This window comes from Crassostrea angulata, chromosome 7, assembly GCF_025612915.1.
Source record: "Crassostrea angulata isolate pt1a10 chromosome 7, ASM2561291v2, whole genome shotgun sequence".
Taxonomy (NCBI): domain Eukaryota; kingdom Metazoa; phylum Mollusca; class Bivalvia; order Ostreida; family Ostreidae; genus Magallana; species Magallana angulata.
Genome location: NC_069117.1, coordinates 60,832,768 through 60,847,761, shown reverse-complemented (window position 1 = coordinate 60,847,761; position 14,994 = coordinate 60,832,768). Strand labels below are relative to the sequence as shown.

General features: G+C 32.6%; 1 protein-coding gene and 1 long non-coding RNA gene across 2 annotated transcripts; one reads left to right on the top strand and one right to left on the bottom strand.

Annotated features, from left to right (window-relative positions):
* Window positions 1-2,840: 2,840 nt before the first annotated feature.
* On the top strand, window positions 2,841-14,549 carry LOC128156358 (selenoprotein S-like; the record flags this gene model as incomplete). The annotated part of the gene is given in 5 exon segments (XM_052818462.1): window positions 2,841-2,978; window positions 4,210-4,316; window positions 4,711-4,794; window positions 12,325-12,385; window positions 13,677-14,549. Coding segments are annotated over 5 exon segments (458 nt in total), but the record flags the coding sequence as incomplete, so codon positions are not given.
* Window positions 5,683-10,268, bottom strand: LOC128156359 (uncharacterized). The gene is made up of 2 exons (XR_008239705.1): window positions 8,770-10,268; window positions 5,683-6,158 (listed from the first exon to the last, which is right to left on the bottom strand). It is a non-coding gene; the product is annotated as an uncharacterized LOC128156359 (long non-coding RNA).
* Window positions 14,550-14,994: the final 445 nt, after the last annotated feature.

Here is a 14,994-nt window from a genome sequence, read left to right as displayed (position 1 = left end):
TGTTAAGTTGTGAGTTAAATATTTGATACGATTCGCAAGTATTTAAAATCGGGCCGAGAATGCCGGAGGCGGCGAAATTTCCAGTTTTCGTAATGGCGCCGGTTCTGACGTTTTCCTGGCAAGTAAATATCAAAATCGTTAAAAAAGCGAGAAAAACGTCAGATATTTCGGACTATAAATGGCATTGCCAATCTGCCATCATTTTAGTTTTGATAGCTCAAAGTTTTCATTGTTATGCTTAATATATATACTTCGTATTCTAAATTTCAGTATTGACCATACAAGGGAGATTTACTAGAATTTGTGTTCATATCACATTGTCAATTTATCCTTACATCGGGGCTAGCATGTAATGTCTTTTACTTTCAAACTTGGTTGTTTCTAAAGAAAAGTTAGCTCAAAGCAGACCCCTCTTTATCATAAAGCATTTTTATGAGGCACTATTTAGGGCTGAACATTTTACAAACGCCCCCTTTATTACCTGTACAAACTTCAAAATGATGCTGTTGTCAATCAATTTTTAAACAATAGCACCCAGTTTGATTGAATTGATCATCCAAGCAAGATCTTGCCTGGTTTGTGGAATTCTGTTTATTAGCAAATAGCAATTTGTATAAATATCTTTGATATCTTTCATCCTGGATTTAAAGGGGAAAATAAAAATTAGATGTTTAAACATTATTGAAATTGATTTTAAAAATTAGTCATCATGTTAAACTACAAATTTGTACAACGTAATTTGAATTTTCGTGATCTAATAAATTCCACAAAGATGAGCAGCTCCAAAACATATTCAATCTTCTTTTTAAGACAAACTTATGAGCTACTTAATCTTTAATTACTGTGAATACAGGCATTATTGTAACTTGGTGCATGAGTTGGGAAACAAACTCCAATTTCATCGTAACATGGCCGCCTTTACATTCCACATTCTTCTTGATCACATGGTTTTCTTATACAATTATTTGTTAAAATTAACTACATTTAACACTGTCAAGACGTGCTAAACACGATGTATTGAGTTATATTTTAAAACAAAATTAATTTACTTAATTTATTCACTTGTGCTTTACATGTGTGTTTAGAGAAAATTCAGACGACACAGACTTCAATGTAGAAAAGTTCAACTGTTAGAAAGGATTCATTTATGCATAAAATGGCTTCATATAGACATTAAACAAAAAGATCCTCCAGTTACGATAATTTCTGAATAATTATTTATTTCCTGGGTATTAATTTGCTGCCTGTGTATAGAGGTTAGCAGTGTTTCTATCCGCAAGAAGACTGCAAGCCCCGACGGCTTTCACACCTTAAGAAATTAAACCCAGCCCCCACCTCAGATTTACCACCTGGTAAATTCATTCGGCCTCTAAGCATGTGTATTTATTGAAGCATGTGACAAATTCATTAAAATATTTCAAAATGCTTGTTTTTAGACCTTGGACATGACTATACAAACACGAACAGCATGTGTAAAATACATAGAACCATCATATCACAGATTGTGGTGGAGAAAATAAAATACATCACAAATATACATATATGGTATATCAGTATCTGGATATTTCTTAGATTTAATTTGTGTGAAAAGACAAATGTGGAAATTATGTTCTTTGAACACAGATGTCTGAAATTACTTTAAGTTTTTTCTGTTAAGAATGTTATGTGTGTTTTTTTTTTTTTCATGTTTTTTGATACCGGTATTTTTTCATTTTTTTTTTATATATTCTTTAAAAATATTTTACTAGTTACTTTTGCCCTAACCAAATCAGATAATTTTTTTGTCCTCAACAAAGTTGGATTTAGTTTAAGTCCTATCTACACTTTGCAAAAGTTGTTCCCCTTTGCGGGGTCAACCCAAAGGTCAAAAGGGAAAAAACAACTTTTCCCTTCTTAATGCAACCAAATACTTGGGCGTCCTGTGAAGAAATCTCTTGGAATTTAATTTGTTCCTTCGATGTGTGGGTTGCCCCAACTTGGGGCAATTCAAATTCACAGCGGAAACGGATTTCTAGTGTTAAATAACGAAGTTACAACCCTCTAAACTGCAAAGGCTACTATGAGAAAAATATGGGTTTTTCCCTAAAGATGGCGGCCAAGGGACATAACTTTTGTAAAGTGTGGATTGGTCTATAGTAAAAAAATTTTTTTATGCTTCCTAATAAAGGAACACTAAAAACACACCCCTTCCTTATACGATCATTGCTATGAAATAAACACGTGGAAACACATCATCTAAGTTGTTTGAAGATTAGAATCTAGCTATGAGAAATTATTGGCAATTTAAAAAACAGCATTATGTTGGTTTTTTTTTTAAATGTAAAAAAAAATACATTTGTATGTTATTAGCATTAGATATTTAAATATACACACAAACTACTTACTTTGCCAATGCACCACCTTAATAACACTGTACAGCTGCACACTATGGTTAATTTATAATAATCTGATTTTATTGAACAAAGTGTCTTGTTTATCAAATCTATTCTTAACCTATAAAAGATCAAATCTATTCTTAACCTATAAAAGTAAGGAGAATGTGAATTGAATTGGCACAGGTATCTTGTACAGCCTTGTCAATTACCTCTTGGAGAGATAGATAGGGTATAAAATCTTATGTATTCTTTTACCAAAAAAATTTGAAGTAGGATGGCAAACTCTGTTTAATTTCAAATTTTCTTTCCATATGAATTCAAATTAGCACCAGCGGTATTGAACTATTAAATGACAGGTAGCTTACAAATGATTTGGAAGTCAGGTAGAGACTTGTATGGGTTTAAACTTTTACCAATGTCTTCAGTAAATCAATCAATCAAATCAAACATTCAATTTTTTTTCAGGTGTAGAATATTTGCAGCAATATGGATGGTTTATTCTTTTGGGATTTCTCATCCTTTTGTATATAAAGACCAAACTAGACCCCAAAATCAGGAAACTGAAATCCAAAGCTGAAGACATAAGCTACCAGAAAAAATTTGGTAAGTAAAGACAAAAAAGTATGGTTAGCATTCTTGATTTGTGGTTTCAGATGTCTGGAGGGTGTTTTTAAAGTATTTGCTCCTTTATTGAAGGATTTACTGAATAATTAAAGAATGTCAAAGAAATTTATGAACAGTATAAGTTAGAACATGATTATCTTATTTAATAATCTTATTTAATAAAATTAATACCATGGAAAACATCTGTAATTTGGTTGCGGTCATTAATTTTAGTTTGTATAATGGTAATATCAGGTTTTATATTTCATATCTGTAATATGTACAGGCAGTAATAATCAAAGACAATTAAAATGATCATCAAAGATAATTAGACATTTAGGATGATCATCAAAGATAATTAGGATTTACATCAGTTCACTACTTTCATACATTTATCAAATGCTTGGAAAATGATGTACTGAACACAGATGCAACCCTAACACAACACAGGAAGTAGACAGGTGACAGCTACAGTGTATTGAAATTGATGTGAAAGACCTTAATGTCTCCCCAGCATTCCGTTGTCAGACCTGTGGAAGTTTAATAGCATTTGCCTAGAAATTCCATTAAAATTAACAGAGACAAATCTGACCTTTCTTGCCAGCCATTAATGGCAGCTTGTTAAGCTTCTTCTTTTTTTGTTTGATGTTGGCTGTACTACAAAGAAGATATCTTAGATTGCAATAAGGACGCTTACCTTAATTCTGATTGCTTTGAGAGTCAAAGTACACCAGACAAGCTCCTACTTATCATCTTAAGAACTGAATGCACCATATGCAGACACTTCTTACCTTTGTTTTGTCTTGGGTACATTGTTGTAGATATACTATAGAATGAAAATTATTAAATTGTAAAAAGATGGCTACTTTATATTAATTCAAATGTGGGATAAAATGACTATATGCTTGTTTGTTTTATATGGTCCAGTCCCCTGACTATACAAGTGTACACACAAATCCCCTTCATTCTACTTTTGTTTAATATTTATGTTACATTAGTCAAGATGAGAGTCTTGGACTGTTTCTTAAAGTTACATATATTGTAGATATTGTTTTTTATTCATAATCCAGTTTCCAAGCTTAAATAAGAAACAAAACTAAATGCACCGTATGCTAGAATCCTCTCACTTATTGATCATTATCATTAGTTAATAAACCCGAAACTGTAGTACATGTTTAATATATGGGTAATTGTGAGTGAAATAAGGGCACTTGTTGATATTGAACCACAGATCCTGACACGACTCAGAGAAGACTGGAGGCCATGGAGAGGGCACGGATGAAACTTCAAGAGGAACATGATGCCAAAGCAGCCATGTATGCCGAACTGCAGAAACAGGTAACCATTAACCATATACCTGGGGGGGTTTTCGCGTGTCACAAAATTTGCAAAAAAATTTTTACAGCAAAATAGGTAGCATTTTTTATTTTCATCAGTCATTTTTTGCGATTGAAAATTTTTTTTTTAGAAAATAATAAAGAATATAATTTCTGAGTAGTTTGATAATTTGCGATTTTAAAAGAGATTGCACCAAAAGCGAATATTAGATCATCTCAAAAATTACCGGATATTTGGTATGTCTTACCAAGCAGGTCAAAGTGCAAACTGTGTCTTGATTGCTGTTTTATTAAACACTCATCCAACCAGTCACTGGAATTTATTCTTTTAATGGGCAAAGCTGCAGTATGAATTGCATTGGTTATTTTATGGGTATTTTGTGATGTTTTTTTAGAAAGAAGAAGAAAAACGGAAACAGAAAATAGAAGAATGGGAGAATCTACAAGATGGGAAGGGATATAGGTCCAAAGTTAAACCTGTAAGTACTCCATACACATAGTTTCAAGCTGAGCTTGAAGAGAAAAAAACTGGATGACTTGCATTATCAGTCTAGTTTCACAAAATACTGAGTTTGGTTGTTCTTCTTTTTGGTTCTTGTTTCAATTTCCTTTTTTTTTTTGTTCCAAATGGTGAGACAATTCTTGATAGATATATTAAATTAAATGATTAATCATACCAATGAAATGGCAATTTAATCCTTTCAACTTCAATTATACTAAATGATGGTATATTAGACATTAAAAATGGTTGGATGATGTTACATTTGCAATGCACAAGCTGATTAATTAAAATCATTTGATTTGAAAACATATACCAGGTAATTGTATGATTATTATACATAAATAACTTTTTACCTGATATATCAAAGATTTTAGAACAAGTCAACTGATAATCCATATTTCAGTGATCATATCATCACATACTAACAAAATGGTGTGGTGGAGTTAGAGCATTGAAATATTGCTCCAATCTTTCAGATTTACTTAACAAATTATTACTTTTTTCAAAGAACTTTTTTCATTATAAGACAAAGATTAATTATCCCATAGCAAGAGACATAAGTCGTTTATATTAATTCTATTTCTTTAAGTCTGGAAAGTTTGTTAAGTGATTGAGTGATGGTTTCTTGCATTCAAATATCTTCAATGAAAAAAAAAATAATGAAAAATATCAGCCTTCTTACCTCAAGCACAGTTTGGAGAACTGATTACATTTTTTGTCTGTTTAGGTCATGAAAAGCACACTTTTTTGTGTCTTTACTTGTTTGAAATAATGTTGCACTTGCGTATTCTAGCAGTTATTTTATAAAGGTAATAAACCAATTTACGGTGTGTATATACATGTAGATGACAAAACAAATAAAACCTAATATTTAGCTGCTTTATTTTGAAAAAATAAACAAATGCTTGTCAAGCTGGTTGGCATAGTTCCGTAAAGACAGCAATGTCTTTAGCCATATCGTAAAAGATTTGAAGAGGAACCTTTATTGCTGGCTCCACCGACCTCGTCACGTGGTACTGACACGTATCCTTGTGCTGGCATCCAGATCCAGATGCCTCCGCGCTTCTTCGTTGAAGGGTTTCCGAATCTCGATCTCTTTGCATTTATTGATGAAGGTTGCAATAAAACTGGGTATGAATCTGAATCGGTGCTTCGTAATTTCTGACGAATATTGGAAAGAATGTAAGCAAGTTCTCCGTTAATCTCCCGCTCTGTAGGCTCAGTCTGATAGTCGTCACGTGATGCGCTTACTGCGCAAGAACAAAACATAAGAACTAAAAACAGTGCTGGTGCTAAAGTCCGAATTTGATGAAAATTTAGTCTGTACATTGTCTTTTTAGCCTGTAAAAAAAGATATCAAAGTTATATATTTGTTCCATGACGATGATTAATTTATATACATCGATACACATTTGCAAGTTAACAAAAGATGCCAATTTTATTGGCATCATCAGTATGTACTTGTATTCATGTATATTTGAACATTAATTTCAGGATAAGTATTATTTGAATATTGTAGCAATGGTCTTGTGTGCTTTTTAGTATAATGATATTTTGTTTTGGGCTTTTTTTAGGTCAATGCATTCAAAGTTATCGAACTAACTATTGAATTGTGTTATATTAGTAATCACTGTCTTGCTAAATGATACTGTAAGAGAAATCGTTCATTCGTTCATTTCCGCTTATTTTCCAGGAAAGTTGTTGGACTGTTATGAACATCTCTGTTATTAAACTGTATTTGATGTAACGCGCTCTTGTGATTGGCTGTCCAGGTGCTTAAGCATAGCTTAATTTGCATTGTTTATGACACTTCTCGGTGGAGAAATATAAAACTTCTTTAGGAGTGTAGGAAAACTAGTTCTTATCCCCGCATTTATATGCGATTTCCATATTAACTCTGTAAAATTACCCGGAGAGAACCAGTTGAACCTTTAAAAAAATGCTATAAAGATTGAGCTCATAAATTGAGCAAGTCTTGGCTAGCGATGAACAAGAAAAATAAAAACCCGTGTCTTAACTATAGTGATAAGTTATGTCGTTGGAAGCTTATTTTGGGCATCATGACGAAAACGATCGGAAAAGCTTTCGGCTATGACTTAAGTGTTTTGAAAGTTACGGATTGATTATAAACCTCAGCTACAAATTATCATATTTTCAGAATTTAAGAACACGAGCAAATTACAAATAGCGACATTTCATTTGCTACTAAGGGTAGACAAGAAGGCGGCCTAACTATCGTTTTCTTGCCGATGAAATATTTATATTTTATTTCATGAAACACTGCTTTAATACACTTAACTATTTATTTGTTGATTCATAATATTTGTATGAGATTTGGTTCCACCTTTATATGCTGTTGTATATATTCTCTCTCTCTCTCTCTCTCTCTCTCTCTCTCTCTCTCTCTCTCTCTCTCTCTAATAAATTGCCTTTAGTTACTTTGTTGCAGAGTTTCGTAATCATTACATATCGTAGGTACGCTATTGCGAGCTCAATTTTTTCCTGCAATCATGACCAAATTAGAAAGATTTCCCAAGAAAATACATTTCAGGACTTTTCCCGGAATATTTGCTCATCTGAAGACATGCCCGAGTTCTTTGTAGCCTTCTAATTTGTTGTCTGATCATGATAAACTTCCCAAGTGTTTTATGTTGAGTGAGGAAACCGGCTTGCTCTAATAATCCCATGGAATTACCATGACAAGAGAACTTTGGAAAGTAAATTAAAAGAAGTTTGATGCATTTTACAGTTGAGGCGATGGTGTATAAATTCACGGTGTTCCTCTGGAAAGTCCCAGAGGACCCGTTCCAGTTGAAAGTGATTATATTTATGACTATACAATCGCCTCACTAACGTTTTCGCGGGAAACTGATTAATACGTTTTTGTACTTGATTGGTCTCTTTGCTAGGATAATAATCCTACTAGGTCCCACAGGGGCCAATGATACTTTGATAGATTCGCCTCTGGATGTATTTATGAACTTTGTTTTATGTCACCAGAGTCAGATTCCTCATGTTCTCTCCTTTCATATTTACCAAATAAAATGCTTAAGTGTTTTATAGATTATGCTCATTTAAAAGACTTCTCTAAAGAGTTATGGAATTATTTCACTTGCGGGGGTTTTAAGTTCAAATCATCACTGCAACAAACCAAATCTTTATCGATATTTTCTAAATGATACAAGCTTAACATGCATCAGTATTTATTTAACAAAATGCGATAAAGGTGTAATATATTGCATTTACATTAACAGTCACTTTAACTCGTTTTTTTTTTTCAAGTTATGTTAGAAATGTGCATTTTAAAACAAAAACTAAATGAGGCTTTGCAGGCAAAACCGGGATCACTGCTGGGTGACAGTAGAGATGGACACAAATAAGATTCTTCGTGATTATAAACGTGAATGCCGATCGAAGTTAAGAAAAGTATGGTATATGTATATCCTATTGGGTAGATGGTAAAGCAAAATGTACAACACAATTTGTCAAATTTTAGATATGACAACAAATTTATTTTCATGTACTTCGAAATGGCATGCAGCATCAGCAGATTAATTATTTAGAGTACATGTCACTTTAACTTAATTATATTATCACTGTTTACATATAGATAAATTATTTTCTATAAATGAAACGCCTTACATTTCTTGCTAATTCGACGCTAAAAAAAATTGTAGTGCATGCTAATGACCACAAATGCTGTTATTTTAAAGCAACATTTTCCTTTTTCAACCTTATACGGAAGTTAAATGAAACTAAATTTAAAATTAAGTTATTATTGAGAATATTTCAATGTTAAATAGTTAATCCGCTGTAAAGAAGATTTTAACACATTTTTTACAATGATATTGATCAAAATAGTAGGGATAACAATTTCCAGAAAATTAATAATTAATGAAAACAATTCCTACTTTCGCGGTTTTGTCAACACTGTATTGTTAAATGGACTTACCTTCTGTTTTTTCTAAATGCTTGTACCGTATTCACGATCTTGTTCTTTCTGAATCTGTCCATTCTGTCGAGTGGAATTTATGACGGTTCGGTAGCCGCCCTCTTGTGAATTATTGGACGAATCTTTCTCCTACACGCGTACAAGACGGACCTCTTTCTTCTAACGTAATTGAAACGCTAGCAACGACAGAAATAGGAGATCTGAGGGGTAATTTGTTCAGGGAGAAGTGATTAAACTGATACAGTATTAAAAACATGACCCCAATTATAAAACAGGTTACTAATTGAACACACTTACTGTGAACTCGTACGGTAGTATGCTGGAAAGGGTGATTTATTTGTTTCATTTTATATCGAACATCGCTATTTACAATTAGTAGTAGAATGCTGAATATCTTTGATATACACGAGTTTATGTAAACACATAGTTAAAACAATATCTAATATTTTAATTATCTTCAAAAAGAAGGATTGGATGGTACATCGTAGGTACTTGACTATTTCAGCCCACTCCCTAAGCTGAAAAGTTGACAATAGAAACTAAAGATGATATTAAAATGATAGAACAGGTGAAGAAAATCTGAAAAGACAACATGCGATAGTAACTTATGATCAAGATCTCGTAAATGTTTGAAGAGACAAATTTCTTCGATGATGCTTCACAACAATAGCTTTGTTTGAGTATATAACTGGACAAAAATTTTCGGTAAACACAATGAAAGACCATGTTTTAAGCTGTTATTTTCTATGATATACAAAGTAAATAAGTCACACTTTTCAGAGTGTTGTCCATTTTTATTTTGACTAATAAATATGTTATGAATGCGTGGAGTCTCTTAAAAACGGCATTAAACAAGCTCTTGGCCTCCTCTTTAGAATGATGTCTTTAAATGATGTCAGTCTAAATATATAGGTTTTGGTATTACTTTTTCCGTGATTCAATATAGAATGTCAAGAAATTATTTCATTTTCTACATAATTCCTATAAAGCCTTAAAGTAAGAGAAAAAGTCCAAAAGAATAAAAATGAGAACGTTGAACATGTTCGATTATTAATCATCAGATGTTCCTTAAGCTTTGACACATGATATATTTGCCCATAAATATAAAACAAACATTGAAGATTTTTACTTTATCTTTTGATAGTTTTTCATTTTAAGGAGGTAGGTAAATATAGCCCTAATATGGCCACGACCATCTATCTCTCTTATTACAAATAGAAAAAAATTGGTATTAGTACACACCCCTGTCATGAAAAACTTAAATATTGTCACCACAGTGTAAAACCATGCCGAATTCAATAAACATATAATAACATGTCCATTTTTTGTTTCAAACACTTTATCCAACTTTAAGTGTTAATATTCTTTGTACGTGAATTTGTGAGTCCTGCAAATTTGATCTCGACACATGGATTTATGTTTAGGGACCAATACATATCGTGCCTTTGCTTATGTACCAATGACCGATAGATGACCATTATTGGCTAATGTTTGCAATGTATTTTACACACACACACACACACACACACACACACACACACACACACACACACACATATATATATATATATATATATATATATATATATATATATATATATATATATATATATATATATAAAACGTTACGTTTACTTAAAAAAAAACCAAAGAAACATTTGAATCCTTCTACCTTAACCTCTGAATGATGAGTTTAGTGTCTTACCGGTTTTGCATGAACACAAACCAAGTTCATTTACATTTACAAAATGACATGTGTATGCTTGTATATATAGCAATAATTTAACTATTTCTCTTTGTTGTCTTATATTGTTTAGACAAATTGAATTGTTCTTCTTTTTTAAGAAAACAATTTTACAGCTTTTTATGTAACATAGTCTTGAACGTTTCATCTGCTTGAAAAAAAAGACTATAAACTAATATTTTATTGCTTTTACATAAAAAACTAATAGATGCACCGTAAAAAAACAATTGTACGAAATATTTGTATTATTCTACATGTGACTCATTCTTAAAATTAGCTGAAAAATAATTTGACAGAGATATAAAGTAAATGAATTAAATGCAACAGGATAGCGGTTATAATCAGCAATGACCGTTGTTTACCAAGCTTACCAGCGAACGCCAAATTGTTACAGTAAAATTTCGAACATAATATCTGATTCATTATTAAATTGAACCAGAATACTGAACTGAAATTAAAAAAATATACTAAAGAACACGTGTCTCAAGTATACGCAATATGAGTTAAAATTCGAGACAGGTCCGGATTGTCGTTGTTTCAACGGAAGCATGCCCGTCTAGCAGACTTTTCGGATAGTTTATGGTCAACAGCGAAAATCTGATACTGAAAAACACAAGGCTTTGTGGTTATATTAATTCGGCTGAGGACAGAATACGAGCCTCTTCTCCGTCATTCAGTCCTTAATGACGGATTAGTTATTATTCAGACTGGTTTCAATTTCCGGATAATTTGGTTATCCACAGAAAGCTGTTGCATAAAACAGGTTTTCTCATTACGGTTTTATTTTTTAATTATAGATGTTCGGTTGAACCTTGTTAATGATGATTTATGCAGCAATATATAGTTCAGAAACCGTATTTCATAATTGTCTGCAAGTTAAGATTGATAATCTAATTTATTTGTTTAATAACGAAATGTAGAAATCAAACAAACGTTAAAAGTCGTGTTTTTAATTGACTGGATATCACATTGTACTATACTGCAAGTTATGATGTTTTGGAGTTTTCTTATTAATAAGCACCCAGTTTATTTCGGAATGGTGTCCATAGCAAATAAACGACGTTTTATGTCTTCAGTTAGATTGTTTTGCACGTTAAGAATTTGAACCTTGGTCTTTACAAGACGTCTAAGAGGATTTAATGCATGCGCACTGTTCCTACGTCAAGCGCTTGACTTCAGAACTATAAAGGTTGATGGTCAGTCGGGATAGACTTCAAAGTCAGGTATTTTGCAGCAGCGAGCCATCACTGTTTAACGTCCCCGATGTTCCAGTATTGGTCTAACTTTAAATAGCTCGTCAGCGGTTCAGTTGACCTCTGGGCAAAGAATCCTATTAACGATGTAAGATATAAAAACACACGAGGAACAAGTCAATCATCTCTTTATGTGCATCAGTACTTTGGTATGATTCCTTGCAACGCAATTTTTAGTTGAACTGTGAACATAAATTGCGATTTAAAAGTTCTATGTCCCCTAGTGGAACTAAATCTACTTAGGATGCATACAATACACATTGCCGTCAGAGAGAATACATGTACTAAGAAAGGGATTTGGCCATAGAGCATACATACCGTTGCAAGTATATAAAACGCATAATGTCATTTGAACAAGAAATCTAAATCGTATACTCGGCAACTGCATGTTTGTACCGTATATCTTGTATGGTGGCAATTGCAGATGATATTTAGCAAGACTATTTTTTGTTCTCATGGTTGTGAAGTAAAGCATTTTCCCTCTCTGACATAATCATGCTAGAAGGGATCTAGATGGATATGTTGTTGTTAAAGTAAATTTCGTTGCTACATTTGCAGAAAGACGAGTCTTCAGAGAGTCCGGGGAAACTAAAACCAAAACCCAAATTACGACAAAATGGTAGGTGAAAATAGAAAGTTAAGCATAACCTTAAAAAAATCTTGATACACTTTGAGTTATTTGTCATTCAGGTTAGAAATGGTTTATTTTTAAAGTTGCATTTTGTCATAAATCATAAAATTGTTACTATGAATACTATTTTAAGCATGGTCAAAACCAATATAATCATGTATCTCATGGTATTATTTTGTTTTACTTAAGGAGGATGTGCGGCAACCTTGTACATTTGAAGATAAGAATGTAAACATTTCTTGAACTGGATTGTTTCTGCCCGAAACTGGCCAAAAATGTTGCCAAAATACATAAAAGCATTAAATACGAAGTACGACAAGTCATTTTGTTTGAAAAGTATTCATACAAGAACAGGACAATGCCTTTTTAATTACTCAGAACAGCTGTCGAACTGCGCAGGTACAGACATTTTAAAGATTTAAAAATCTGAAAAAATATGAAGGGGGTTCATTGGTGTCCTCTCTACAATCGTTTGTTGAGAAAAATGTCCAAGCTTGCTCATTTAAGTTGTAACTGCCTCAAAATAGGGTACCCTATTTTTATTAGTCTGCATGGGATCTATTTTAGAAAAATCCAGTCTATACTTAAAACTCCTGTGTCTGTAAAGACACATTGACGTTATATTTTCATAGAAAAAATAAATGTCAATTCCAAACAATCCGTTTTGAATTTAATATACATCTCTATACCTGTCCCATGTTTGTTTTATGTGGATTGTTTAGTTTTATAAGTATAAAATAAAGTTTATTCTTTTCAGAAGTGGGATAGGGGTCCAAAAAAGTGATTGTCTTAAATTAAAAAAGAGTACATCTTATTTTAATGATAGTATTATCTGCAATGTACCTCCATAGACACAGACAAATATATCTTGTGGTTTTTGAGGCCCACTTTAAGAAAAGGGTACCTTACTTTGAGACAAAGTTTCAACTTAAATAAGCAAGCGTAGACATTTTTCTCAACAAATGGTTGTAGAGAGCACAGTAATGCACCCCCTTCATATTTTTTCAGATTCTTAAATTTCCAAAATAAGTCTGTATAGCTGCACAGTTCGACAGCTGTTCTGGGTGATTAAAAAGGTATTGTCCTGTTCTTGTATGCATACTTGCAAATAAAATGACATGTAGGACTTCATATTTATTGCTTTTATATATTTTGGCAACATTTTTGGCCAGTTTCGGGCAGAAAAAACCCAGTTCAAGATATATTTACATTCTTGTCCTCAAATGTACAAGATGGCCGCACATCCCCCTTAATGTCGTAATCGTAACTTATATTGTAGATTACAATCCATTGATGGGTGGAGGAGGACCGGGATACAGGCCGGCCAGGCGAACGGGTGGAGGATGAGGTTAACTTGTGTATCCGTGGAAAAACCACGTGACAAACAGGTCACGTGGTGAGGTACCCGGATACAATTAGCATGACATGTTGTCCCTTGATTTACTTCCCTTTTCTCTGAAGAATTTACTACTTTTGAATGCGGAATAGGATAGCGAAATTGCTACAATTATGCAAATACGGCTCAAGAGTTAGAAATATTTGTGTGATAAGGGATTGTTGGAACATTCGAACGTAAGAGATTATCGGTTGCTTTCGAGACTTCTCAGTGAGGTGTAAATTAGCTACAGGATAACTGTGGATTTTTACGGTGTTAAAAGAGCACGGATACATTAAAACGATAGTCGTAAAATGGGAAAATATCACCGGCGGCTGCTGCTCGAAAAAATGAGGCGAGTCTGGTTGATTTCATAATTTCAATACTTGCACTTTGTAATTAAATTTTATATCTAAATAATGGAGCTGATCTATTTTATCATTTCCACAACTAATAAAAATGTCGTTCGTATACAAGAATGAAGCTTCTCGAGGGAAAACATTCCTTAGGATTGTTCTTTTTTGGCAGTCTTTATATGTATTTGGCAGGTAGATCTTATATTTTCAGAGAATTGCTGTATATTTTCGATGTAAACAAGGGGATGTTATACTGTAACAATGTTACTTGGCCAGTCAAGTTTATGAAGCATTGTCTAGAAAGAGACTGTAGTCTCACAGATTATGCTGATGTATTCATTGTTATTGTGTAATATTGATGTCAGTGCTTACTATTTATTGTTATCGTTAAATGTTAATAAATCTCACATGTCGTATTCTATGTTGGTTGTTATTCATTTTAATTTTCATTTCATTCAAACCGGTTTTTTTTTAATCAGTTGAAGGGTTTTGTGCTGTTGAGTGATTGAAAGTAAGACATGTTACGTGGCCTATCTATAAATTAAACGGCAGATGCATTGATGGAGTTATTTTAATTGTTTAGGTATCGAGGCTATATCCTTTATTGCCGTAATTCAGGTTTCTGTTCCAGCGATATAAGTATATCTAAATTAAATCCAAATATTTGCGGATTAATGCAACTAAGTTTAGTGTTTATCAAAGCTTTTAACAATACGGAGGGAGATTTATGATAAACAAGTATGCATGTACATACAGATTATATAGACAATTTATTTATAGTTTTCTAACATTATTTACTGTATTCCAGTTATTATTACTTAATTTTCTTAAAGTAAAGCACGTGAATAAAGTAATTAATTATAATT